This window comes from Lontra canadensis, unplaced genomic scaffold (assembly GCF_010015895.1).
Source record: "Lontra canadensis isolate GAN:19392208 unplaced genomic scaffold, GSC_riverotter_1.0 scaffold33, whole genome shotgun sequence".
In the NCBI taxonomy this organism is placed as follows: Eukaryota; Metazoa; Chordata; class Mammalia; order Carnivora; family Mustelidae; genus Lontra; species Lontra canadensis.
The window spans coordinates 7,693,701-7,714,547 of NW_022631027.1; the positions used below are offsets into that span (position 1 = coordinate 7,693,701).

Genomic DNA, 20,847 nt, shown 5'->3' on the forward strand with positions numbered 1-20,847 from the left:
GCATCTAAAGGCTCTGGCCTCCAGAGCACAGATGTGGGCAGGGGGAGTTTTTTAATGAGGCAGCCCACCAGGGCCTCTCTCACCCCTGGCTGCCCTCTGTAGATCTGCAGGTTGAAGGTGGAGCAGCAAGGAATGGGCCTTGTGGTCAGGGACCTGCCACCTCTGGCACTTCTGTTTCTGCCTCCTGAAGGATTTTCAACTCTACTGCCCACAATGCCTTTGATCACTTTACTAGCTCTCCTACTGCATGGACATGCAACAAAATAGCAGGGGAAAATATTCTACATAGTTTAGTCATGGGATGAGTTCCTTGCCAGGAAATGTGTTTCCCAGTTTCAGGTTTTCGTCCCAAATGAGCAGCAGGAACATGGACAAGACATTAGTCCTCTTGGGCTCCAATTTCTTCGTATGTGAGAGGAGGGGGTTAGGTGAGGAAACTCAGTTGTTTTCTGATTTTATTTATTTTTTTAGAAAGAGAGAGCACACGTGCATGCAAATATTGGGGGAGGGCCTGGGGGACAGAGGGAGAGGGAGAGAGAGAGAATCTTAAGCAGGCTCCATGCGCAGTGTGGAGCCTAATGCAGCATTCCATCTCAGGACCGTTGAGATCACGACCTGAGCCCCAAAACTAAGAGTCAGACACTTAACCCACTGAACCACCCAGGTGCCCCTCTTTTTTGGTTTTAGAGAGATTTAGGAATCTATTTCAGTTTAGCCTGTGAGGCAGGAGAAAAATATTTGGCTTCTGTTGGCAAAAATATATGTGATTCATTTTTGAAAGAGCACATTTGTCTTAAGAATTTCTCTTTTGAGAGGCAGATTATCTGCTGAGATTATGGAGGGGGGGGGAAATGTCCACAAGTAGTGATATTTGTTGAAATTAGAAATATTCCAAAAACATATTCCCCTGTTGAAAATCCCCATTGGATTATAACCTTACTGTAGTTGAAATTTTAAAAGTTCATAGACAAAGAAAGGCAAACCAACATAAAGACAGGCAAACCAACATAATGGAAAAATACTGAGCTGTCAAAGTACTAGTTGTTTGAAACATAAATACAAAACAAAGCAAAACAAACTGCCCAAGCCTTTTAAAGGCCCTAGGCTAACCCCCTAGAAAAAACAAACCTCTATCTTAGTGCTTAAGGGATAAATCCTGGCCCAGATCCAAAAATACAAAGTAAAGGGTAGGTAAGTGAGGAACAAACAGATTGGAAAATATTTCCTTTGCTTCCAGAAACTCCCAGCTCCAAGGAAGTCCCCAGCTCTCAGGTCAGGAATTTCTTGCTTGCTCATATGTCACAATAGAGTCTATAGAGCTTTTAGAGCTCTCCCTGGGCCTCCTGTCCTGTTTAATAGGAAAGGTAAATTTGATCTAAGAAGGATTCTGGGCAAATGCCCCTTGGCCCTCTTCCCCAATCACAAAGTAAGATGAATTTTAGGAGAGTGTAGGAGTGTTTGCCTTGAAGGTCATAGCTCTGCCCCAGCCTCTGGATGGGCCTTCACCTTAAGAGAATGAATTAATTTATATTTTGAAAAGGAATAAAAAAGCAGGAGAGGAGGCTTAAGAAGACCAGTGCAAAGGTTCCTTCGTGATTCTGCTGATCTCTGTTTTAAATTGAGGAGTTGCAAAAGTCATTTATACCCTAAACTGGTTTGGCCTTCTTTCACAAGGGTAATTTCATCCATTGGGCACAAGCTGTATGGGAAACAAGGGTTTATCATTGCTCAGCCATTTGCCCTGGCCTAGTGACTTACAGAAAGTGGGTTCCCAGAGGCTATGATACTGCACCACAGTGGCAGGAACCACACACTTGATATCAGGAGCCCCCTCTACAGCCCACACATATCCAGAACATAGCCAAAGGAGCTAGTTTCAAACACTAAAGGTTTGGGGAGGGGAGCGTTGTTTTTAATTGAAACATTTTAAATAACTCACCTTCACCGCCAAGCCAATAGGACTCTTGTAGAAGGAAGTACCAAGGAAGTGGGGTTCCATAGTCCCCTAGAAATGACAGGGAAATAAGGAAAAAGCTTTGGTAGTCCTACTACAGCTCTACAAAATTGAGAATTTTTCTATTTGAACTTCAGAGTATAGCTATAGATATCCATAGTTCATAAGCATTACATAGCTATCCATGGGCTACGACACAAAAACTACTCCTTCCAACGTGTTTTAATTTAAAAGTCACTTTTTTTGGGTGCAACAGCTTTCCAAAAAAATATTTTATTAAAGAATTTAGGGGCGCCTGGGTGGCTCAGTGGGTTGGGCCTCTCCCTTCGGCTCGGGTCATGATCCTGGGGTCCTGAGATCGAGCCCTGCATCGGGCTCTCTGCTCAGCAGGGAGCCTGCTTCCCCCTTCCTCTTTCTCTGCCTGCCTCTCTGCCTACTTGTGATCTCTCTCTGTCAAATAAATAAAATCTTTAAAAAAATTAAAAAAAAAAAGAATTTAGTCATGCCCTTTCTCAACAATTACCAGATAATAATAATGGTGATGATTGTCACTAACATTTGTTGGATGCTCTTTCCATGGCAGGCATTATATTGTAAGCACTTCTCATGAGTTAAAAATTTAATCCTCAAAACAACCCTAAGAGATAGGTAGTAGTATTCTTGTGGATAAAGAAACAGAGGCACATTGACTTTGAATCATCTGCCCAAGGTCACAGGTAATTAAACAGAGAGAGGTACTGAAATGGGTAATCTCATTCTAATATCCCTGATCTCAACCACCCCATTCTACTGGATCCCAAGGAAAAGACTCCCAAATTTCTTGTCTAGCTCTCTTCGCAGACTTTGCTCCCTATAAAATGTTAATTTTGTGAGAACACACTATCTTAGCTTATTTAATATTATCCCATGTTCCATGGCCACTAGACTGTCAGACCTTCAAGGACAGGTTTGGGTCTCTCTTTTTCATCCCTTTTTCCCAAAAACTAGTGCTAAGCCTCACATACAGGTTCTGCTCAGTAAATAGTTACTGGACAAATTAAAGCTTTAGCTTGGCTAAAATAAAACTCTTGAATTATAGACAAATTGCATTTTCAATCCAACTAATTTTCACTTATTGTATCTCCTTCTAGTGGCATAGTAAGATAGAAAAGCTGACGGAGGGCAAGGTCAAATGTATTGCTCAAAATCAGCATTATGGGTTGAATTGTATCCGCCCCCTCCCCCAAATCGTCAAAAAGATATGTTGAGGCCCATGGAAGAATGCAAAATAATACGTGGTCTTGTCCCCAGTTCCCAGCACACAGTTTATAAAACCCCTGGATTCCCCGAGCGATGGGAATGTCTTTTGTTGTTCACAAGGAGCTGAGCCCCTTTCTCAACCATACCTGAATTTATGCTAATGAGGTGACTCAGGGGAGGGTCCCTAGATAGCTTCAGGATGGGGCTGGTCACCAGACCAGACCTGGGAAAAGAGGATGGAAACTTTCAGCCCCACCCTCCATCTTGAGGGAGGAGAAGGGGGCTGGAGAATGAGTCATAAAAACTCTGGAATGAGATTCAGGGAGCTTCCAGGTTGCTGAGCACAACAAGGTCCTGGGAGGGTAGTGCACTTGAAAGCTCCAGGCACCACCCCGCCTGCCCCTCCCTTTATGCATCTCTTCCATTTGGCTGCTCCTGAGCTGTATTCTTTTTTATAAACTGTAACTGCAGGTACACTACTTTCCTGAGTTCCGTGAGTCGTTCTAGTGAATTACTAAATCGGGGGGTGGTGGCCGTGAGAACTCCTGAATTTGTAGTCAGTCTGATAAAAGCATGGGTAGCCTGGGCACTGTATTTGCATCTGGCCCCTGAAGTGGGAACAGTCTTGTAGGGCTGAATCTTTCTGTGGGGTCTGTGCTAATTCTGGGGGGTTACTGAACAGGGTAGAACTGAATTGATTGTTGGATACCTGGTTGCCATTAGAGAAATAGCTGATGTTGGGTGGGGGGTGGTTGACACATTTGGTATCAGAAAAAAAAGACACCAGAGTCCTAACCCTTGGCCTTGTTTGGAAATAGTTATTGCTAATGTGCTTAGTTGAGATTAAGTCACTCCAGACTACATGGGAGCCTAATCCAATCTGACTGGGTGTTCTTATAGAAAGATGGCTGTGTGCAGACAGACATACACACACAGGGAGAACACTGGGTGAAGACAGAGCTTGTTGAAAAACCACCAGAAACTGAAAGAGGCAGGGAGGGCTCCTTTCCCTGCAGATTCCAGAGAGAGCATGGCCCTGCCAATACCTTGATTTTCTAGTTCTAGCCTCTAGAACTGAGACACCACCCCCCAAAAAAGTGGTGTTTTAAGCTACCCAGTTTGTCGTGCTTTGTTATGGCAGCCCTAGGAAACATATAATCACACGGCTAGGACCCAAACCCGGCCTCCTGGCTCAGCCTAGCAATCTTTCTCCTATTCCAGGGTTGCTGCCTATATATTTCTCCCAAAAAAGGCTGCCTCAAGATGATGTGAGTTCATCCTTCCCCAGGGACTGGACCCAGCCTCACCCTCCCCTGGTGAGGTGCCACAGCACAAGGTGGTTGTTGGTTGACTTGGAGCCCACTCAGATGGAAGTGGGACTTCTCTAGCTACCAGGAAATACTAATCCAAAGGAAAATCTGATTTCTGCAAAGCAAATATGAAACTATGTGAACACCCAACTTTGATTCAGGAGTTGCTTTTCAATGCTGCAGATTAGTTAGGTATTTATTCAATGTCCACCAAAAGTCAGGCACTACTTGTGGCATCAATCCTATAATATTAAACAAAAACAGACTGGGCCTGTTCTCATGGGGTAGAGAGTCAACATGCAAACAAGTAAAGATATGTCATGTCAGATAGTGATGTCGCAAACATAAAGTGCTTATGTCTAGGCACTGAAGGACTGTGATTTATATACGGGTAGCTATTTAGATACTTGCAATCTGGAAAGATCCCAGTGACATGGTGACATGTGAACTTAGACCTGAACAGAAGCGAGGAAGTAAGCCTGCAGGTATGAGGGATGCAGAAACATGCTGCAGGCAGTGAGCACAGGTACAAACGTCCTGAGGAGGAAATGCACTGAGTGTATTGAAGAACAGTCAGTGAGAATGTGGATGTGGCTGGGGCAGAGAACATGAGGGAGAAGGGAAAGACATAAAATGAGGAAGACAGTTAGTTGGCTGCTGATAATGAAGCATCTTATAGGCCAGGACTGGGGACACTGGGTTTTCCTCTGAACAAGAGGAAAAGCCACTGGAGGGATGCGAACAGAAGACAGATATCATCTGACCCAGCTTCGGAAAGGATCACTGAACACAGTGTGGGGAACAGACTGGCAGGCAATGATTATGGAAAGAGGCTTGGACTGCGATGGTAGTGGTGGATGTGGTGACAAGGGGTCAGATTCTGGACCTATTTCTGAAGTAGAGACACCAGCACTCACTGATGGATTTTTGACTTAAGCTTAAGTTTCAAATGCTGGCTCTGAAGGCCCAAATTGAAAGAACTTAGAAAGGATAAGATTTAAACTAGATGAAAGGTGAGGGAAGGCTGGGGATCTGCGGAACCCAATATCAGTACCTTTACCCTATGGGAGTTGACCCTTACCTGGAAACACCTGGTCAAGGTACCAGGCAAGCAGGCCATATAGAGCAGCATCGAGGAGCATCATCTTCATGGACATCAGGAAACTGAATTCATCTCCTTCCATGGGACTTCTCCCAATATTGCTCCATTGCAGCCCCAGGCCTTGCTCCTCAAAGCGAGCCAGGTACTCGGTGCCAAACCCAAATGCCACAGGAGACAGCAGGCTCTGCAGCGAGGCAAAGAGGGCACACTAGAGGAGCGGTGGACTTTCACCCCACCCAACAGCACCCAGCTGTCCACAGGGTAGGGACAAGGGCCAAAAGAGTGGTCCAGCTTGTGTCCAGGTATAAGGATAACCCAGCTAGGGCATAAGGCAGTTTTCCCACAAGAAAGGGAATTCTGGAAATGCCCAGGGACCTCACACAATACTCATGAAGCCACCTCCCATCTGTTCAATGGAGTATAGTCGTGTAACGGGAAAAACAAACACCACAAAAGCACAACGTACCAAAGGACCAAAGGTGCTCAGGTTTACCTTCCTACCATTTCCCCCTTCTTCCTACCTCTTTCTTGAGATCACACAGTTCTTGATAGAACAAAGAAGATAACCTGAGCTATTTTGTGTGACTCCCATTAGAAGGGTCCACAAAGTCATTAGTGTCTTAGGGTGCCAGGCAAGGGATGGTCCTATGACGTCCTAAGGTCTAAGAGTGAGGCCAGAAGAACCTCAGATTCCACTGATGTCATCTTTTCTCCTCTCCATACTGAGACCAATCTTTTCCTTGGGTTTTTGGTAGAGAGAACAAGTCAACAGGTGGTGTGCAAAAGGAGTTTGAAGAGGAGGGCCCCCAGCCAAGTCCCCACAGGTGATCACCAGCATGGCAGAAAGAGCAATTGGCTATTCTCATTTCCTCTGCTCAGAGGTCTCTCTGCACTTTGTAGGACCCAGGGTGGGGTTCAAACTGTCTATAGAAGGAAGAGATTCCCCAGCTGTATATTCACAAAAGCCATTTTAAAAAGTCTCAGCTCAGCCCCGGTCCACACACTGCCAGAACTATAGTTTCTTGGTGGATCCACACTCCCACGAAGCTAGCTGTGGCCTCAAAGTACTGATATCTACCCAGGATATTAAGTTAGCCCAGTTCTGCGCATAGGCTGAGTCGTAAGGATTTTTTTGCTACCAGCCCATTGTGATCGTTTTAGAAAACTGGTGTTATAAATAGCAGCAATTGATTTCTTGTTTAACATGGGAAATAAAAGGCAGATGCCACAGCAGCTCTGTAGCCAAATCAGTTTGGGTTATTAGAGCAGCTTATATCTTAGCTCTTTCTCAATAAGAAGCAGGTGGTAGTCTTTTCTTGACACCACTGCATAAAGAACTGTAGAGGGAAGCTCTGGAGGACAAGGAAAGCTGCACCCTGGGGAACCCAGAAGCCAGTTAGGGCTTTTTAAGGAAGAGGGTGGAAATGGCCTATTTGAAACTGGTTAGAGAAAAAGACAGTGATGTTAGTTTGGGAATTGTGAACCAAGATGTCTGTCTCTCAAACAATCAAAAGTCAATCTCTAGAGTCCTCTCCTGGCAAGAGGGCTTGGCTCCTAACTGGTTCATTTTTGTACTCCTTTCTGCATATAGTGGTACAGCGTGACAAAGACCCCCTGTGAACTACTGGATTCAGGTTTTTTATGGAGAGAAACAAACTCTTTTAATGAATGGAAACATCTCTCTGCACCAAACAGTTGGGGGCACGCTCCCTTCCCTCTGCATCTTCTCACATGCTTCAAAAAGAAAAGTGAATGAAACGTCCCAGGCTGTTTCCCTCTTGTGGGAACACAAAGGACCCGTGAGTTAAATTGGTTTTTTATTGCTTCCCAGGACAGACTCATCAGGCAGGTTTGGAAAGGAGGGACTGCTGGGTAGCTCAGGATGAAGAGAGCCCCAACTTTTGCCCCTGTGCCTTTTTATACCTTATGTCGTTTGGGCCCACAAGGCAAAGTGGATCCCCACAAAGGGCAGGCCAGTTTTCCAGAATGACTACAGATGTCTTTGTGAAAACATTTCGCATAGCAGGAGCAAGCCTGAGGTCCCTCACCACAGCCATCTTGAGGTCAGCCGTCATCCGGTCCTGCCAGGTGAAGCAGAGAATGTGGGGCAGGTAGAGGGTGAAGTAGATGACGCCACTGCAGGCGGCTGCCAGGCTGGCCCTGGAGAAGAAGGTGCTGAGCAGGAAGCACTGCATGATCGTGGCCGTGGAGAAAGCCAACAGGAATAGGAAGAGGATGAATGGATCACTGTAATGCAGGATCCTTCCATGCTGAAACCAAAGAGACCATCTGAGTCAGTACTTTCCATCTGTATCCAGGGAACATCCCTCCCAGGGGGCAACCTCTGTGCTGTGATTCTGGGCCTTCAGAAGCCCTCTACTCCAGAGTGATCTCTCCCACCGTCTCTCGTGGGTGCCAAATTTCCACAGTTGAGACTCAATGCTGACTCATTTCTTTTCTGCCTGGAAAGGGAGAACCCTTTGCACATACAGTCACGCTGTATTGGGCTCTCCTAACAGCAGCTTCTCCAGATAGTCCACAGAATAGGGCTAGATCATCTATGTGGACTGCGGCTCCCTGGGCAGGAAGTGGGAGTGGGGAACATGCCATGATACCAGGGTTCCTGGCAGACGGGGACACTCTGAGTGTCTTTTACTCCTCTGAGTACTGGTCTCCCTGGGAGGGCAACACATTAGGCTGTCTATCAGCATGAGTAATCATTATCTATTAAATATGTATTAAGTAAGCAAATCTTTGGTGGGAAGGGAGAATTAAGCCCATACTAGGGGAAAGGGAAGAAGATCTCAGAGCATCAACAGCTCCAAGATACACTGAGTAGATGAGGGACAAAAAGGGAGGTAGGAGACTCCCCTAAACAATCTGTAACATTTTGCTTTAATTAAGGTCTGGCCTGCTGACTCAATCATGTGTAGTTATATTCTGAGATTTACCACTCACAATAGTGAAAATATCAGCAGTTAATCCATATCACTTGAAAGTAGATTAATCCTCCCCCTTTGTCACTATCATACAAATATATAGAACCTGGGGCAATATTCAGTATCTTGGACATTATTAACTCATGAGTCAATCACTTTGGCTATGTAGAAAATACGACCAAATTAGCAATTTTCACTAAGTGAGCTGCTACCCACTTCCATTACAGGATACACTGAAATGTTCAAATTTATTAGGGCTTCTTGATCCTCCTTTACTACACAGACCTCCTATGAGGAATTTTACCCTTTGCGCAAAACTCCAAATACATATATAAAATCTTGTTCTTTTCTTGGGAACATAAAGGTACACATAGATTCATCTCTTGAATGGGTTCTAATCAATTGTTAGTAGTGTCCTAAAGCACCGGGTTCTTAATAGAAAAGAGAGACAATGAGCGATATCTGTCATGCGTGTGCAAGAGCTGAGAGGAACAAATGTGTCACCTGTCTGCCATTGTTACTCTTTCTCCCTCATTCACAGTCTTGTGCCTGCCAGGCACAAACGGAACAGACTGAAAAATAGAATAAAACAAATGACAAAGGAGGGTGGAAGAGGGCTATGCTTAACTAGAACCAAATTCTGAGGAGCTCTATATGAAAATCAAAATTAGGACTCAGAGCTCCTGGCTTTGTGTGTCAAAGAGCTCTCCACATCAACCTGGAAAGCTCACTCCTTTTACTTAATCACACAGCCCAGTAAAAGTAAGCCCACAGCTGAATACCTGACTATGGTTGGAAGAACTTTAAGATGGTTGTTGGCATTCTCAGAAGAATAAAATCCGTTTCTTATCCCAGCTCAAAACAAAGTCCCACAAGCTTCTAGGCCCATACAGTCTCTCAATGACATCAGGCAGAGATTAAAGAAAATCTGGGCTGACCCAATAGCCTCACAGGCCTTGGCTTCCTCTAATGACCACTTTTCTTTTCTGTTCCTAATAGCCTGAATAACTGGAACCTTCCCATTGTCCTAGCTTCCAGCTTCTTTCCTGCATTGTTGAGGTGGGAAGGAAGGACAAGGCAAAGATGGGAGTGTCATTCTAAGGAATCCTATTTTGTGTGCAAAGCTCTGTTTCCGTCATCCCTGGAACAATATTCTGGTTCCCACAAGGAGAAACCCCTTTGTGCAAGAAACTATTGGTGAACATTCTTTACCTCACGTCCTAAAAGCTTTGAAGTCTTAATGCCCATTCTTAGGAAGGCAGATCCAATGTCACTGAACAGACATTTAAAGATATCATACATGTTTATGCACTTTGCATAAGTCAGACACTTAGCATTTTGACTCCTTTAATTAGGAGGGCACAAAACATCTTGGAAATGGGAAAAGGGGCAGACTGAAGGATGGGAAGGAATAAAGGAGCCCTAGAAGAACACAAGGAATGCAGCTTCTCCCCCCATCTTTGTGGATCTCAAGGACCCTGCAAATTTAAAGCTAGTTTGCTTGAGCAGAATGATTTCTCTATCAGCATTGGTTTTGATAGGGCTCTAGCACAGGGTTTGACTAAGGCTGAAAACAAATCCCTTCTGAATTAGTACATCTTACTGCAAAGAGATGGGGTAGGATCTGGTTTAACTGAATATCTGCTGGATGGACAGGATATGTGACGGAACATTCCTGGCACTAGTATAGTCCAGCATGGGATGAAACACACCCTTAGCGAGAGTCTATGGTTCAGCACACATATTGCTCAGTGTAGAGGGGCACTTAATATGTTTATGGTAGAAAAATGAAACAAGCTTGATAACATCATAACAGGAACATGCAAAGCCTAAAGTCTGATGTTTATACCAAATCCCATCAAATAAATATTAAAAGCTACCCAAATTTATGAACTTGTCATCTAACAAGTATAAAAGATCATCTACTGTGGAGGAACTAAAAATGGAGGGAAAGAACATATTATGAAATAATGTTTTATTTCCAAGTCTAGCTTGTGAGAGAGCTGCAGGTTTGCAGATGATGGACCTATGTGTGCTGCCTGCAGCTATAAGAATTCCTACCGCTAAGAAAAGACACACTCTAAGTTCTATTCTTTAAAATGCTTTAGATACTTTTCAGACAGCAGAACATCTTTGGTCAAGCCATGAATGGTGTGACCATGATGGTAATGAATAAACAGTCTAGTTCTGCTCTCCTAATACAATGAAAAGGCTCTTCACATCCCAACCTCAACTGCTGGTTGAGACAGTAATCCCAGGAAAACACTCTTTGTACTCATTTCTTTTCTGCCTGGAAAGGGAGAACCCTTTGCACATACAGTCACGCTGTATTGGGTTCTCCTAACAGCAGCTTCTCCAGATAGTCCACAGAATAGGGCTAGATCATCTATGTGGACTGCCGCTCCCTGGGCAGGAAGTGGGAGTGGGGAACATGCCATGATACCGGGGTTCCTGGCAGACGGCGACACTGAGTATTTTCCACCTTGGCTGAAATGACTGGGCAGCTGCATGTGGCCACATTGGCTGAAATGGCTGGCTAGCTACATGTCAGGCCATCCTTGGTGGCCAGATGACTAATGCAGGCATGAGTTCATTAACAGGAGGAAAAAATGGGAGGTACAACATTATTCAAGATTTTCTGGGCCTTCTCCATCTGGCTTACCATGATGAATATGGTCAGGAGGAAGATGCTCATTGACATGATAGAGAAGCTGTCCAGGAACCACGTACACCAAATCACTGCATTGGAGACACCCTGATTTTTCAAGGTCTCCTTCAGTCTCAACTCCTTCTCCAAGACGATGCTCTTTACAGTCATAGAGACAGAGTAGATCCAGGCCAGCACCATGAAGATAGGGAAACAGCGGTTCAGGATGATCATAAAACTGAAGCAAGAGGAGAGAAGCAGAATCGTAGAATGCCCTGTACCTGGTAGAGGTGGAGTAAATGTTGGTTGATTGGATGTGTTGAGAACAAAGCCCAGAAGGAGGGAAAGGCAAAAAATCCCCACGGGCATTCACTGGGCTTGACTCTTTGAATGCACTGCACTTTGCCCTGAAGGATTACTTGTTCCTTAGAGCAAGAGGGTAGCTTTTTGGTTAGTCCAGATGAATGCTCTACAGGTTATATGCACAAAATAAAATTGTACTCTACATGTTACACAATATAGACCTTCTTACAAGATCTCTTGGGAAAGAACTGCAAACCTGATACAGTTGTGACTAGAACAGATACAGGTCAACTGACACTGAAGTCCAAGAAGGCGAATCACAAACAAAGGGAACTGGTGTTGGTGGTAAGAGCAAGAGTGGGGCCCCCCAGGGGCGTCAGCCACCTTAGCACTATCTATCCCAGAGGATCAAACCGAAGTTATGCAGGAAGGGGCACAAAATAACTATTCAGTGTGGCACTTTCAGAAGACAAGTAACCCATCAATAAATCGATCAGTGATCCAATAGCGGCTAACTCTACCAGCCGTGTGCCAGTAGAAGAATTCCATGGATATTCATTTTAGCAAGCAGGATAGATTTGATATTCTGGAATTACTTCACTGTGAACTTTACACATATTTACTCTGTGCCTGATGTGCTAGTAAAGCCCCTGGGATTATTATGTAGTAAAAATTGTTGGTTGTCACAGGAAGGGCTGATTCCAGGGCAGGAGGGTTCTCAAGATGACCTTAAGGAGAGAACCAGAAATTCATAAGGCCTGCACTTCTGGGACCTGCCACCAGAGGGCTCTCCCAGTCTAAATGCCTAGACTCCCCACTGCCTCCTTATTGTGTACCCCACTACCCTGCTAGATACTCCCATTCTGATCCTAAAGGTGGAACTGGGCTTTTGCCCCTGGCTCCACATCCCATCTCTATCGTCCAAACCCAAACTGACTACAGAACAGCCGCTGTTATCTCTTTTTAGTCTTCGGTAGAATTGAGGAAGGGAACCAATTGGACTAGGGTGTGGAGGGAGAGTTTCCTGTGCACATACTGGGCTTTATCTTAACTGTTTGTCAGGTGGCAATTTAACTTTTCCTTTCTTCAGGCTGTGAGTGTTTCTCTCCTTCCTGAACATTACTGACACAATGTGCACGATGGTGAACTTCCCAGTTTTTTCCTAGAGATTGAACCCTAAGCCACTTGTAGGTCTGGGCTCCTGTCCTGGGTGTATTCCCGCCCCCATCCACCATGGTAAATGAGCCCACCTAATCTGCTCTTCTCTGTCCCTCTCTCTAACATCCCCCAAAAACACCTTGAGAAAATAGTAGCCTACTTGCTTAGCTTGCTACTGGCCAACAGATGTATAAGCCTGGGGGTGGGGGTGGGCAGGAAGGGAGGGTTCCAGCTCATCCAACACATTCCTCTACCTTCTCATTAAGCATGCACCATGGGAATGTTAATTAGGGAATGAGCTGCATTATTCTGAGGCTCCTAGGAACCAGACCTACTTGCAATGCAGAGTCCTAATTTGCTGATTTGGCAATCATTGGGCAAACACTCTGACCAGAACTCTTCCACATACCAAACATACTACGTAGTGGAATCTTAAAAAGCCTTTGTCCCCTTTCCCAACCTCACTTCCCTTGCTTTTATTTTCACCTTCCCTTTCCCACCCACAACACCAACTCCTTTCTCCCTGCCACTTCCCTTGCCCATCTGGCCCTGCCTGTGGTCTGGGAGAAGCCGCTCATCATTCAGAGCTCCATTCACTTCAAGCTGGCTTCACTCCCTGGGTTTCTTTCCAAAGAGACTGAAGCCTGGGGAGTACTCCCATCCCACCCCAGCAACCTGATTAGTGTGTCTGGGAGGGAGATTGGAAGCCTCTGACTCACGAGTCATCCACGAAGCAGGGGTAAGGCATCTGCTGGAGATAGATTCCAACTGGAACCTCAACCTGGGCCTGACTCCTTGTGATCCCCCGTTCAATCATGTCCTGCAGATAGGCAAACCCTCCCCAGATGTATCGGAAATCTTCCACAGGATCAGCTCTGGGACCAGAATCCCAGTACCTACAGAGAAACCAGAGGGTGGGACAATGGTTGTGAATAAGAATGGCAGCTAACTGACACTTCACAGCACAAGGGGACTCGAAACTCACTCTTGAAACCTCTCCCCTAAAATGTTCCAAACCAATTCTATTTTCTAGTCATAGTTTAAATCTCAATTATGACTAATGGCCACTGTTACTTGTAATGGCTTTAATTCAAGGACTCTACAATCAGCTTTATAAAATATCTTATCTCTTCTTAACTTAATCTTACTGATTTTTAGGCTGAGTCCTGTCTCAATCCCTCACTCTGTACCAAATGTAATTTCCCAGTGACTTTGGAGAAACCTCATCTGCAGAACATCTACATGAAGATAATTCAATACCTAGAGGTTTCCATCTCCAAATTGCCCAAAGGCCAGCCAGGGACAAGTGCTAAATTGAGAGCATGATGACAAGGTAAATGAGCTTTCCTGGTTCCACCAACGAACAGTGCCAACTGGTTCGTGAGCTTAGTTCTCAGATACCCAAGTGTTTCTGTGCCTCTCCAAGTAACCCTCCTCTCCCTACAAGGAAAAGGAGACCTAAGCCCAGAGGAGCCTCTGCTCCTTGCCACATACATTCCTGGGATGCACAGGGTCTTTGAGATTGCCTGACACATCACCTGTCTTTGATCTTATTGGTTTTCTCCACCACATCGATGTCCATCCGGATCTTGTACTTCACGTGGGGCGGTAGGGCACTGGTCCAGGGATACATGTCAGGGAACACGACACCAGCCCAGAACCTGTTTTCTTCCAGCAGAGACAGGGCTCGTTGAGTGAGCTGAATTTCATCATCATAGCTTTCAAACTTATCCAGGATCAAGCACTACGGATAATCACAAAGGTTGAGAGCATTGAAGAACATCAACAGCAAAGACTCAACTGCAGGAAAAGGGCAGGGGATAAGGGCTGCTGCTCTGGGGGGGATGGGTCAAATGCAAGGAGATCTAGAAACTTACTGTTTGTTCAACTGTGAGGTCTGGTGTCACTCTGTCCTTATGTCTAGATTTGGGGGTAAAGGGGGCTTACAAACGCCAACTTGCTCTCACCCCTGCAGATTTAGTGAGGGCTGTCGGAGGCTGTCCAAATATGCAAGTCTTCAAAATGACAAAAAGACTCCCAGCTCTCACTCCCCAGCATGGGGAGGCAAGGGAGTGGGGTCACGCTGGATACAGGCTGCTTTGAAGATCAGAAAGCAAGCCGATAGAGTTTTAAAGGGAGAGAGAGAGAAGCAGTCATAGCAGCGAACCTTCCTGCTTCTCTGCAAACACACAATGGTGGCCAGCTGAGGGAAGGGCAAGGAAGAAGAAAGAAAATAACAGAGAACCAAAACGATTTAGTCAGAGAAATCATTTCCAGTTACAGTTCTGACAGGTAATGTGGGTGGATGAGGAATTTCCTAATAGGTCTTCTTTCTCCCCACTGGAAGAGAAAAAAATCATTATCTACAGAAGAGCAAAACTAAGATTTTCTTTTAATTTGAATATTGGGGGTTGTCCAATAAATCTATAGATTTGTTAAAGTATTAGACTACCTGGGATCTGGTTTTTCCTTAACCTCTTGTTCCTATAATACACTAGGGTTATTGTGTCAATGTTTCTTTCTTAGAATGTAACTCACAAGAGGTCAGATGGCCTTGTCATGATTAATTTGTTCAGCCAATACTTACTGAAGGCCTGTAATGTGCCAGAGCCTTCTTGGCTCCAGGGATATAAGGAGGAAAGATAAAATCTCTTCCTGAAAGAAACTCTAGACCTAATGAGGGAGAGGTGTGGAGGAACCAACAATCATAATGCAAAATGACGGGGCTCTGATGAAAGCAAGCTCAGGGTAGTCTGGGAGCCATCAGTAGTAGCTAAGTCTACCTGAAGGAGTGTGGGAGGGCTGCCTGATGGAAGGGACTCATGAGTAGGACAAGGATGAGAAGGAATTAACCAAGGGAAGAGAGCAGGGGGAAGGTCAGCTCCAGCCCAGAGAACAACACATGGGGTTTCTGGAGACCTGTAAGAAGAGAGCAGAGTTTCCCGTCCTTGGCTGTGCTTAGAACCACTGGGGAGCCTTAAAAAGACACCTACTCTCAGGGCCCACTCCAAACAATGAAATCAGACTCTCAAAAGTCAGGGCCAGGGCATCAGCACTGTGTTGAATGCTCCTTAGGTCTTTGCACTGTGCTGAGAAGCAGAAGTAACCAGAGGTGAGCGGTGAGAGGTGAGCACTAGGAAGGTGGGTGGCGACCCCGTCAGTTGCCCTGCAGGACTTGCAGGGTAACCAATCAACAAGGGGCTTCCTAGGACATGAAGCTCTCCATGCTAAAACCAGGAGCTTTCCAGGCAAATTCTAAAAGGCCCTAAGAATCCAATGGAGGGTTTTAAGCAAGGGTAGGACATGTGAGATCCAATTGTGTTTCTAAACAATCACTGGTGGGGGCAGGAGGGGAAGCAGGAAGCTTGGTTAGAAGACTGTTGTAATACAGGCTTAAAGAAACACATTATCTCACGCAGAGCCTGTGAGTTACCTGGAATCCTCAGTTTACTGAAGAGGAAACTGAACTATAGGAGACCTGCCAGAGGTCATACAGCTAGCATGTGGCTGGCCCTGGATTGCCTCCCCAGCTGCCAGAGGCCCAGACTTCTCCCCACCCCCTTCTCCATATCAGGAGCATGGGTACAGCCTGCTCCACTACCCTCCACGTGCTCCCAACTGTCCTATAGGTAGCACAGTAATTATTTATCCTCCCTTTGCAGCCCAGGGAACTTAGGCTCCAAGAGGCTGAGTCACTTCCCCAAAGTGGTGGATTAGGGTCAAAGCCTAGTTCATTTGATCCCACAACTCATACTAGGAGAAGCAGAGAAGTGAGGAAGGTGGACAAGTCATAAGGAACTGTTCAGAGGGCTGACTCCGGCCAACCTGGTAAGAAGCAAGCAAGCCCAATTCCTTCACCCACCCCCTCACTGCTAAGTACCCCTCAGGCAGCCTCAGAGGGTGAGCCAGAAGCCTCCCCATGCTGAGCAGCTGAGTCTGAACAACAAAGGACTGCAAACCCCACCCTCTTTGCTCTTTGGGCCTCTGGAACTAAACTGTCCCACCTCAGGCTCCATATCCTGAGAGAAGGTCCCAGGTAATGTTTTCAGTCTTCTAGATAAAAAGAAAGAAAATAAAAGAAACTGTTAACATTCTAGCTGATGTGGGAAAGAGGAACACAGGTAATGAGAAAATAACAGAGGGCCAAGGCTTAAGTGACACCATACTAAGAAGATCGATATTCTAAATGGAAGTGGAATTTCTTTAAAAAATGCCAGGAAGTATAGTCACATATCATAAAACTAAGAAAAATAGGAAATTCTCTTTACCCAGCTCTTCTTTTGCAAACAGACTTCACCCAGTCTAATGCTGGTTAGTCCTTTAATGAGATAAAGGACTTAAGTACCTCATGACACTGAAAGTCCTTAATACATGTTTATTTCTTCCTCAGAATAACATAGGGTTTGCTATTTCATGGTTTTGGTTTTGGTTTTTTTGTTTTTTTTTTTTTTTTGGTGGGGAATATAGACTTTCACCACAGTTGAAGACCAAGGGCCTGGCTCGCAGGATTTGTCAGTACTTAATAGCACACTGGGGACAGAGAATTGGCAACCTGCTTGGTCAAGGACGCATCAAAATTAAACTGCTAGAGTACATTAAAAAAAAGAAAGAAAGAAAAAGAAATATGTTTAAGTTTCCTCTGGGGAGAGGTTATTCTACAAAAATGAGTAATAGGAGAATCTCATTTTTAAAAAAAGGATCAGTTTGGGAACACCTGGCTGGTTCAGTTGATGGATCGTGGGACTCCTGATTTTGGGGTTGTGAGTTCAAGCCCCGTGTTGGGTGTAGAGATTACTTAAAAATAAAATCTTAAAATAAATAAATAAATCGGTTTAGCAAGTTTAGGTCTGCATACATAGAATTTTAGTATTTAATTTGAATTTAAATGAAAGTGAATTTGAAATTAACTTTCTGAAATGAAAAAGTTATTTTGGAGATGGAAATTCTTCTTTGTGGTTTCTTTTAGCGGAGGTGAGTTATTACACACACGTGGAGTATTCTACCAATTCACTCACAGCATCACAGAGCATTTAGACAGGAGTCAGAGAGGTTTTATGATCTAATGTCTTGCTTCAGAGGGAGAAACAGCCTTGCCCAAGGTCGGTACAGGTCAGGAGCAGAATCTGAATCCACTTCTTCAAATGTCAAGTCTGAAGCATTTCCACATGTTACTCTAAGAGGAAGCCATACTCCACTGGTTACTATGCTGGTCATCACAGCTCTGGAGACAGTAATTCCTGGAAGTCAGGGGCAATTCTTGTTCATTGTGGTCTCTGGAGGAGTATTTTCTCATGAAAAGGACTCAGTGAGTATTTACTGAATTGAACTGATTTTCGAAGTCTTGATCACTGCAAGAAATACAGTTTTCTTCCTATATTTCGAACATAACCCTGTACACCCTCATTCAGAGGATAAATTAGGAATAATTAGTGAAAAGTGAGTTTTTGGTATAATGTTAATGAGAATATAATTCTCACTGAAGCAAAAAGGCTATTAAAAACAAATATATTTTAATAATGTGGCTTTCTGAGCCATCGAGTTTATTCTCTTTGAACTCTCCTTTCATGTCTTAAAGGGAAATCCATACGGGAATAAGCAGCTGATGTTTTCAATGACATTGTTGAGCCCCACAATGACGTGGGCCCCATCCTGGCTGTTTTATCAGGCCGCTGATTCATAGTCCTGTTTCCTGCTGCGTCCCCGTACATTGGTACCCTGATACTCTGTGAAAAAACAAAACTTAAAAAGGTTGTCAAACACTCATTTCTACCCTGAAACACTCAACCCGTTCTCAAAGTTGGGTTATTTTCCTCATCTTGGAAAGTGGTATGGTGTAGAGTTGAAGAAACAGACAGCCCTGAGTGCCATCCCCACTCTGCTGTTTTCTAACTGAATGGTCTGTTTCCTTATCTGCAGAACTGAGATATACCCTACCCCATAGGTGTGTTCTAAGAATCACATGACGATGTCTGGGAAGGGCCAGCCAGTGCCTCCCAGGAAGAATAAAAGCTGGTGCTTACTGGAGGCTCACTATGCACCCAACGTGGCCCAAGGGCTCTGCTCACATAAACCCCTGAGCCCTCACCACCACTTTATGAGGCCAGTTACAGTGATCACTCCAAGCTTGCTGAGGAGGCATAACAGGGCAACCTTCCTCTGGAGGATATTAAACTGTCTCATAAATAATGAGAACTTGACAAATACCATTTTTAATACTGTTTTTGAAAAATATCTTTTTTTTTTTTTTTTTAAAGATTTTATTTATTTATTTGACAGAGAAAGATCACAAGTAGACAGAGAGGCAGGCAGAGAGAGAGAGGGAGGGAAGCAGGCTCCCCACTGAGCAGAGAGCCCGATGCGGGACTCGATCCCAGGACCCTGAGATCATGACCTGAGCTGAAGGCAGAGGCTTTAACCCACTGAGCCACCCAGGCGCCCTGTTTTTGAAAAATATCTTAAAAGTCAACAGAGTCTAATGGCTTTTAAGCCTCTGCCAGGTTACCTTTCATGTGCGACAGCTGTTTGGGAGGAAGGCAGTTATTTTCTTCAAATAATATGGCTAGGAACACAACCCATCCCAAGCTGATCTACAGCATCTCAACTGGTTAGAACAATGCTAAAGACTGAAGTCAAAGTCTCATGTCCCACCTGGACAATAGGGATAGGGATGGGGTAAGTCCTAAACCACTGGTGTTCACTAGCTGCTGATTGGTCATTAAGTGAAAGCCAGACAACTCTACCCAGAGGGCTTATGAAGACCATCTAGAATACCATCCTCAAAAGATCTCCCTGAAGTAAAGGCACAGCAATTATGGAAACTGCTTTGGAAATAACTCAGAAGTTCCTGGGTCATCCTCTGAGGTATGACTCATAATATACCTTTGCATCCTCATGGAGAGGTCACCTGCCTCAGAGAAAGTGGACTCATTCTCTAGTGGTAACTGCTTTGGTCTCTGAAGTTAAAATCTTGGCTAACAGACACATATATTTATGTAAGTATGTGCATGAGTGTGTCTGGGAGGCAAGGATGAATGACTAACCCCATAGCCAGGGTCATGGATTTTGACGTATTTGGTCTTGTCTGATTAGCTTGCAAGGTTCTAATAAGGCTGATGTCATGGAGTCTATATAAAAGCTGTTTGGTTCCATTCAGAGAGAAACCATATGGTCATGGACGTTAGGGAAGAATAATATAAGTAGATAAGAAGGCTAATTTAGGGGGCACAAAATAAAGATAGCACTGCTAATGGGAAAAAACTCAAAGGGCATCTTCAGTGAATAAAAAGACAGTGTCTTATGGCCTCAGAGGCAAATTCTGAGCAAGTTTTCCAACTGGAGTTCAGAATCTGAAAGAGAACCACTGCAATGCCCTATGCCAGCAAAAGGCAGAAAAGAAAGAGGTTTCCTTGTTCCCCTCATTTCCCAACTACTGTAGCTAAATACTGGTGGCAGGGCCACTGCTATTTGAAGTCCACACAAGTCCTACATTTCCTCCTCTGTTGTTTTGCTGGTACTCCCCAGGAAGCAGAGTTCATCCTAGCGGAAGAGGTTCGAGCTCTCTCCGGGGCAGGCAGCTGTGCTCAAGACCTCTTGAGAATGCAGTCATTTGTTTACATGGATAAATCAACCACCACCTTGGGAGGAGAAGCTGCAGTAGCAGCAGGCTTCCTTCTTCAACTCTGACCTGCCAGACTTAAATTCAAACACATTAAGTAATAGATGAATTAAATTATATATTAAGTGGGAAACATTGCCCAGTGGAGGCAAAGAAAAAAAGAATCTCCCTTTTTGTTTGAACTTGATAATCAAAGGGGAATGGCACCCTGTGCTGACATATTCTGACTAATACACCCAGGATGTGTCAGGGGAGAGTCCAAGGATAAGGGAGGGGCTGCACCCTTAGAGACGTTGGCTCTATAATCGTGCCTCTTACATCTTTAATTTCCATACTTAGGCTGAGAACAAAGCAGCTGATGAATGTCCATGGAGGCCTGAAGTGATCCTGCTGGTGTTAATGTAGATACCTGGGGTTCCTTTTGAAAAACGCCAGTGGATGTGGGCAAACATCCCAGAATGAATTTCCTGGCAGATCTAGGCTCTAACACTCAAGATTCATTTCCAACCACATGGAAAAAGCCACTAAATAAAATAGCTTTGGGCTGTTTGAGTTGTTTGGGATGGTGAGACAGAGGCCA

The 20,847-nt window shown here is 44.7% G+C and overlaps 1 protein-coding gene across 1 annotated transcript in view; it reads right to left on the bottom strand.

The window, feature by feature from the left end:
• ABCA4 (ATP binding cassette subfamily A member 4) overlaps window positions 1-20,847 on the bottom strand; it is a 125,327-nt gene that overhangs the window by 59,604 nt on the left and 44,876 nt on the right. Inside the window, exons 12-17 of the mRNA XM_032867270.1 lie at window positions 14,191-14,396; window positions 13,372-13,548; window positions 11,207-11,429; window positions 7,654-7,875; window positions 5,585-5,789; window positions 1,940-2,005 (exon numbers count right to left, since the gene is read on the bottom strand). Coding sequence (XP_032723161.1) covers window positions 1,940-2,005; window positions 5,585-5,789; window positions 7,654-7,875; window positions 11,207-11,429; window positions 13,372-13,548; window positions 14,191-14,396 — 1,099 coding nt within the window. The remainder of the gene's footprint in view (window positions 1-1,939; window positions 2,006-5,584; window positions 5,790-7,653; window positions 7,876-11,206; window positions 11,430-13,371; window positions 13,549-14,190; window positions 14,397-20,847) is intronic.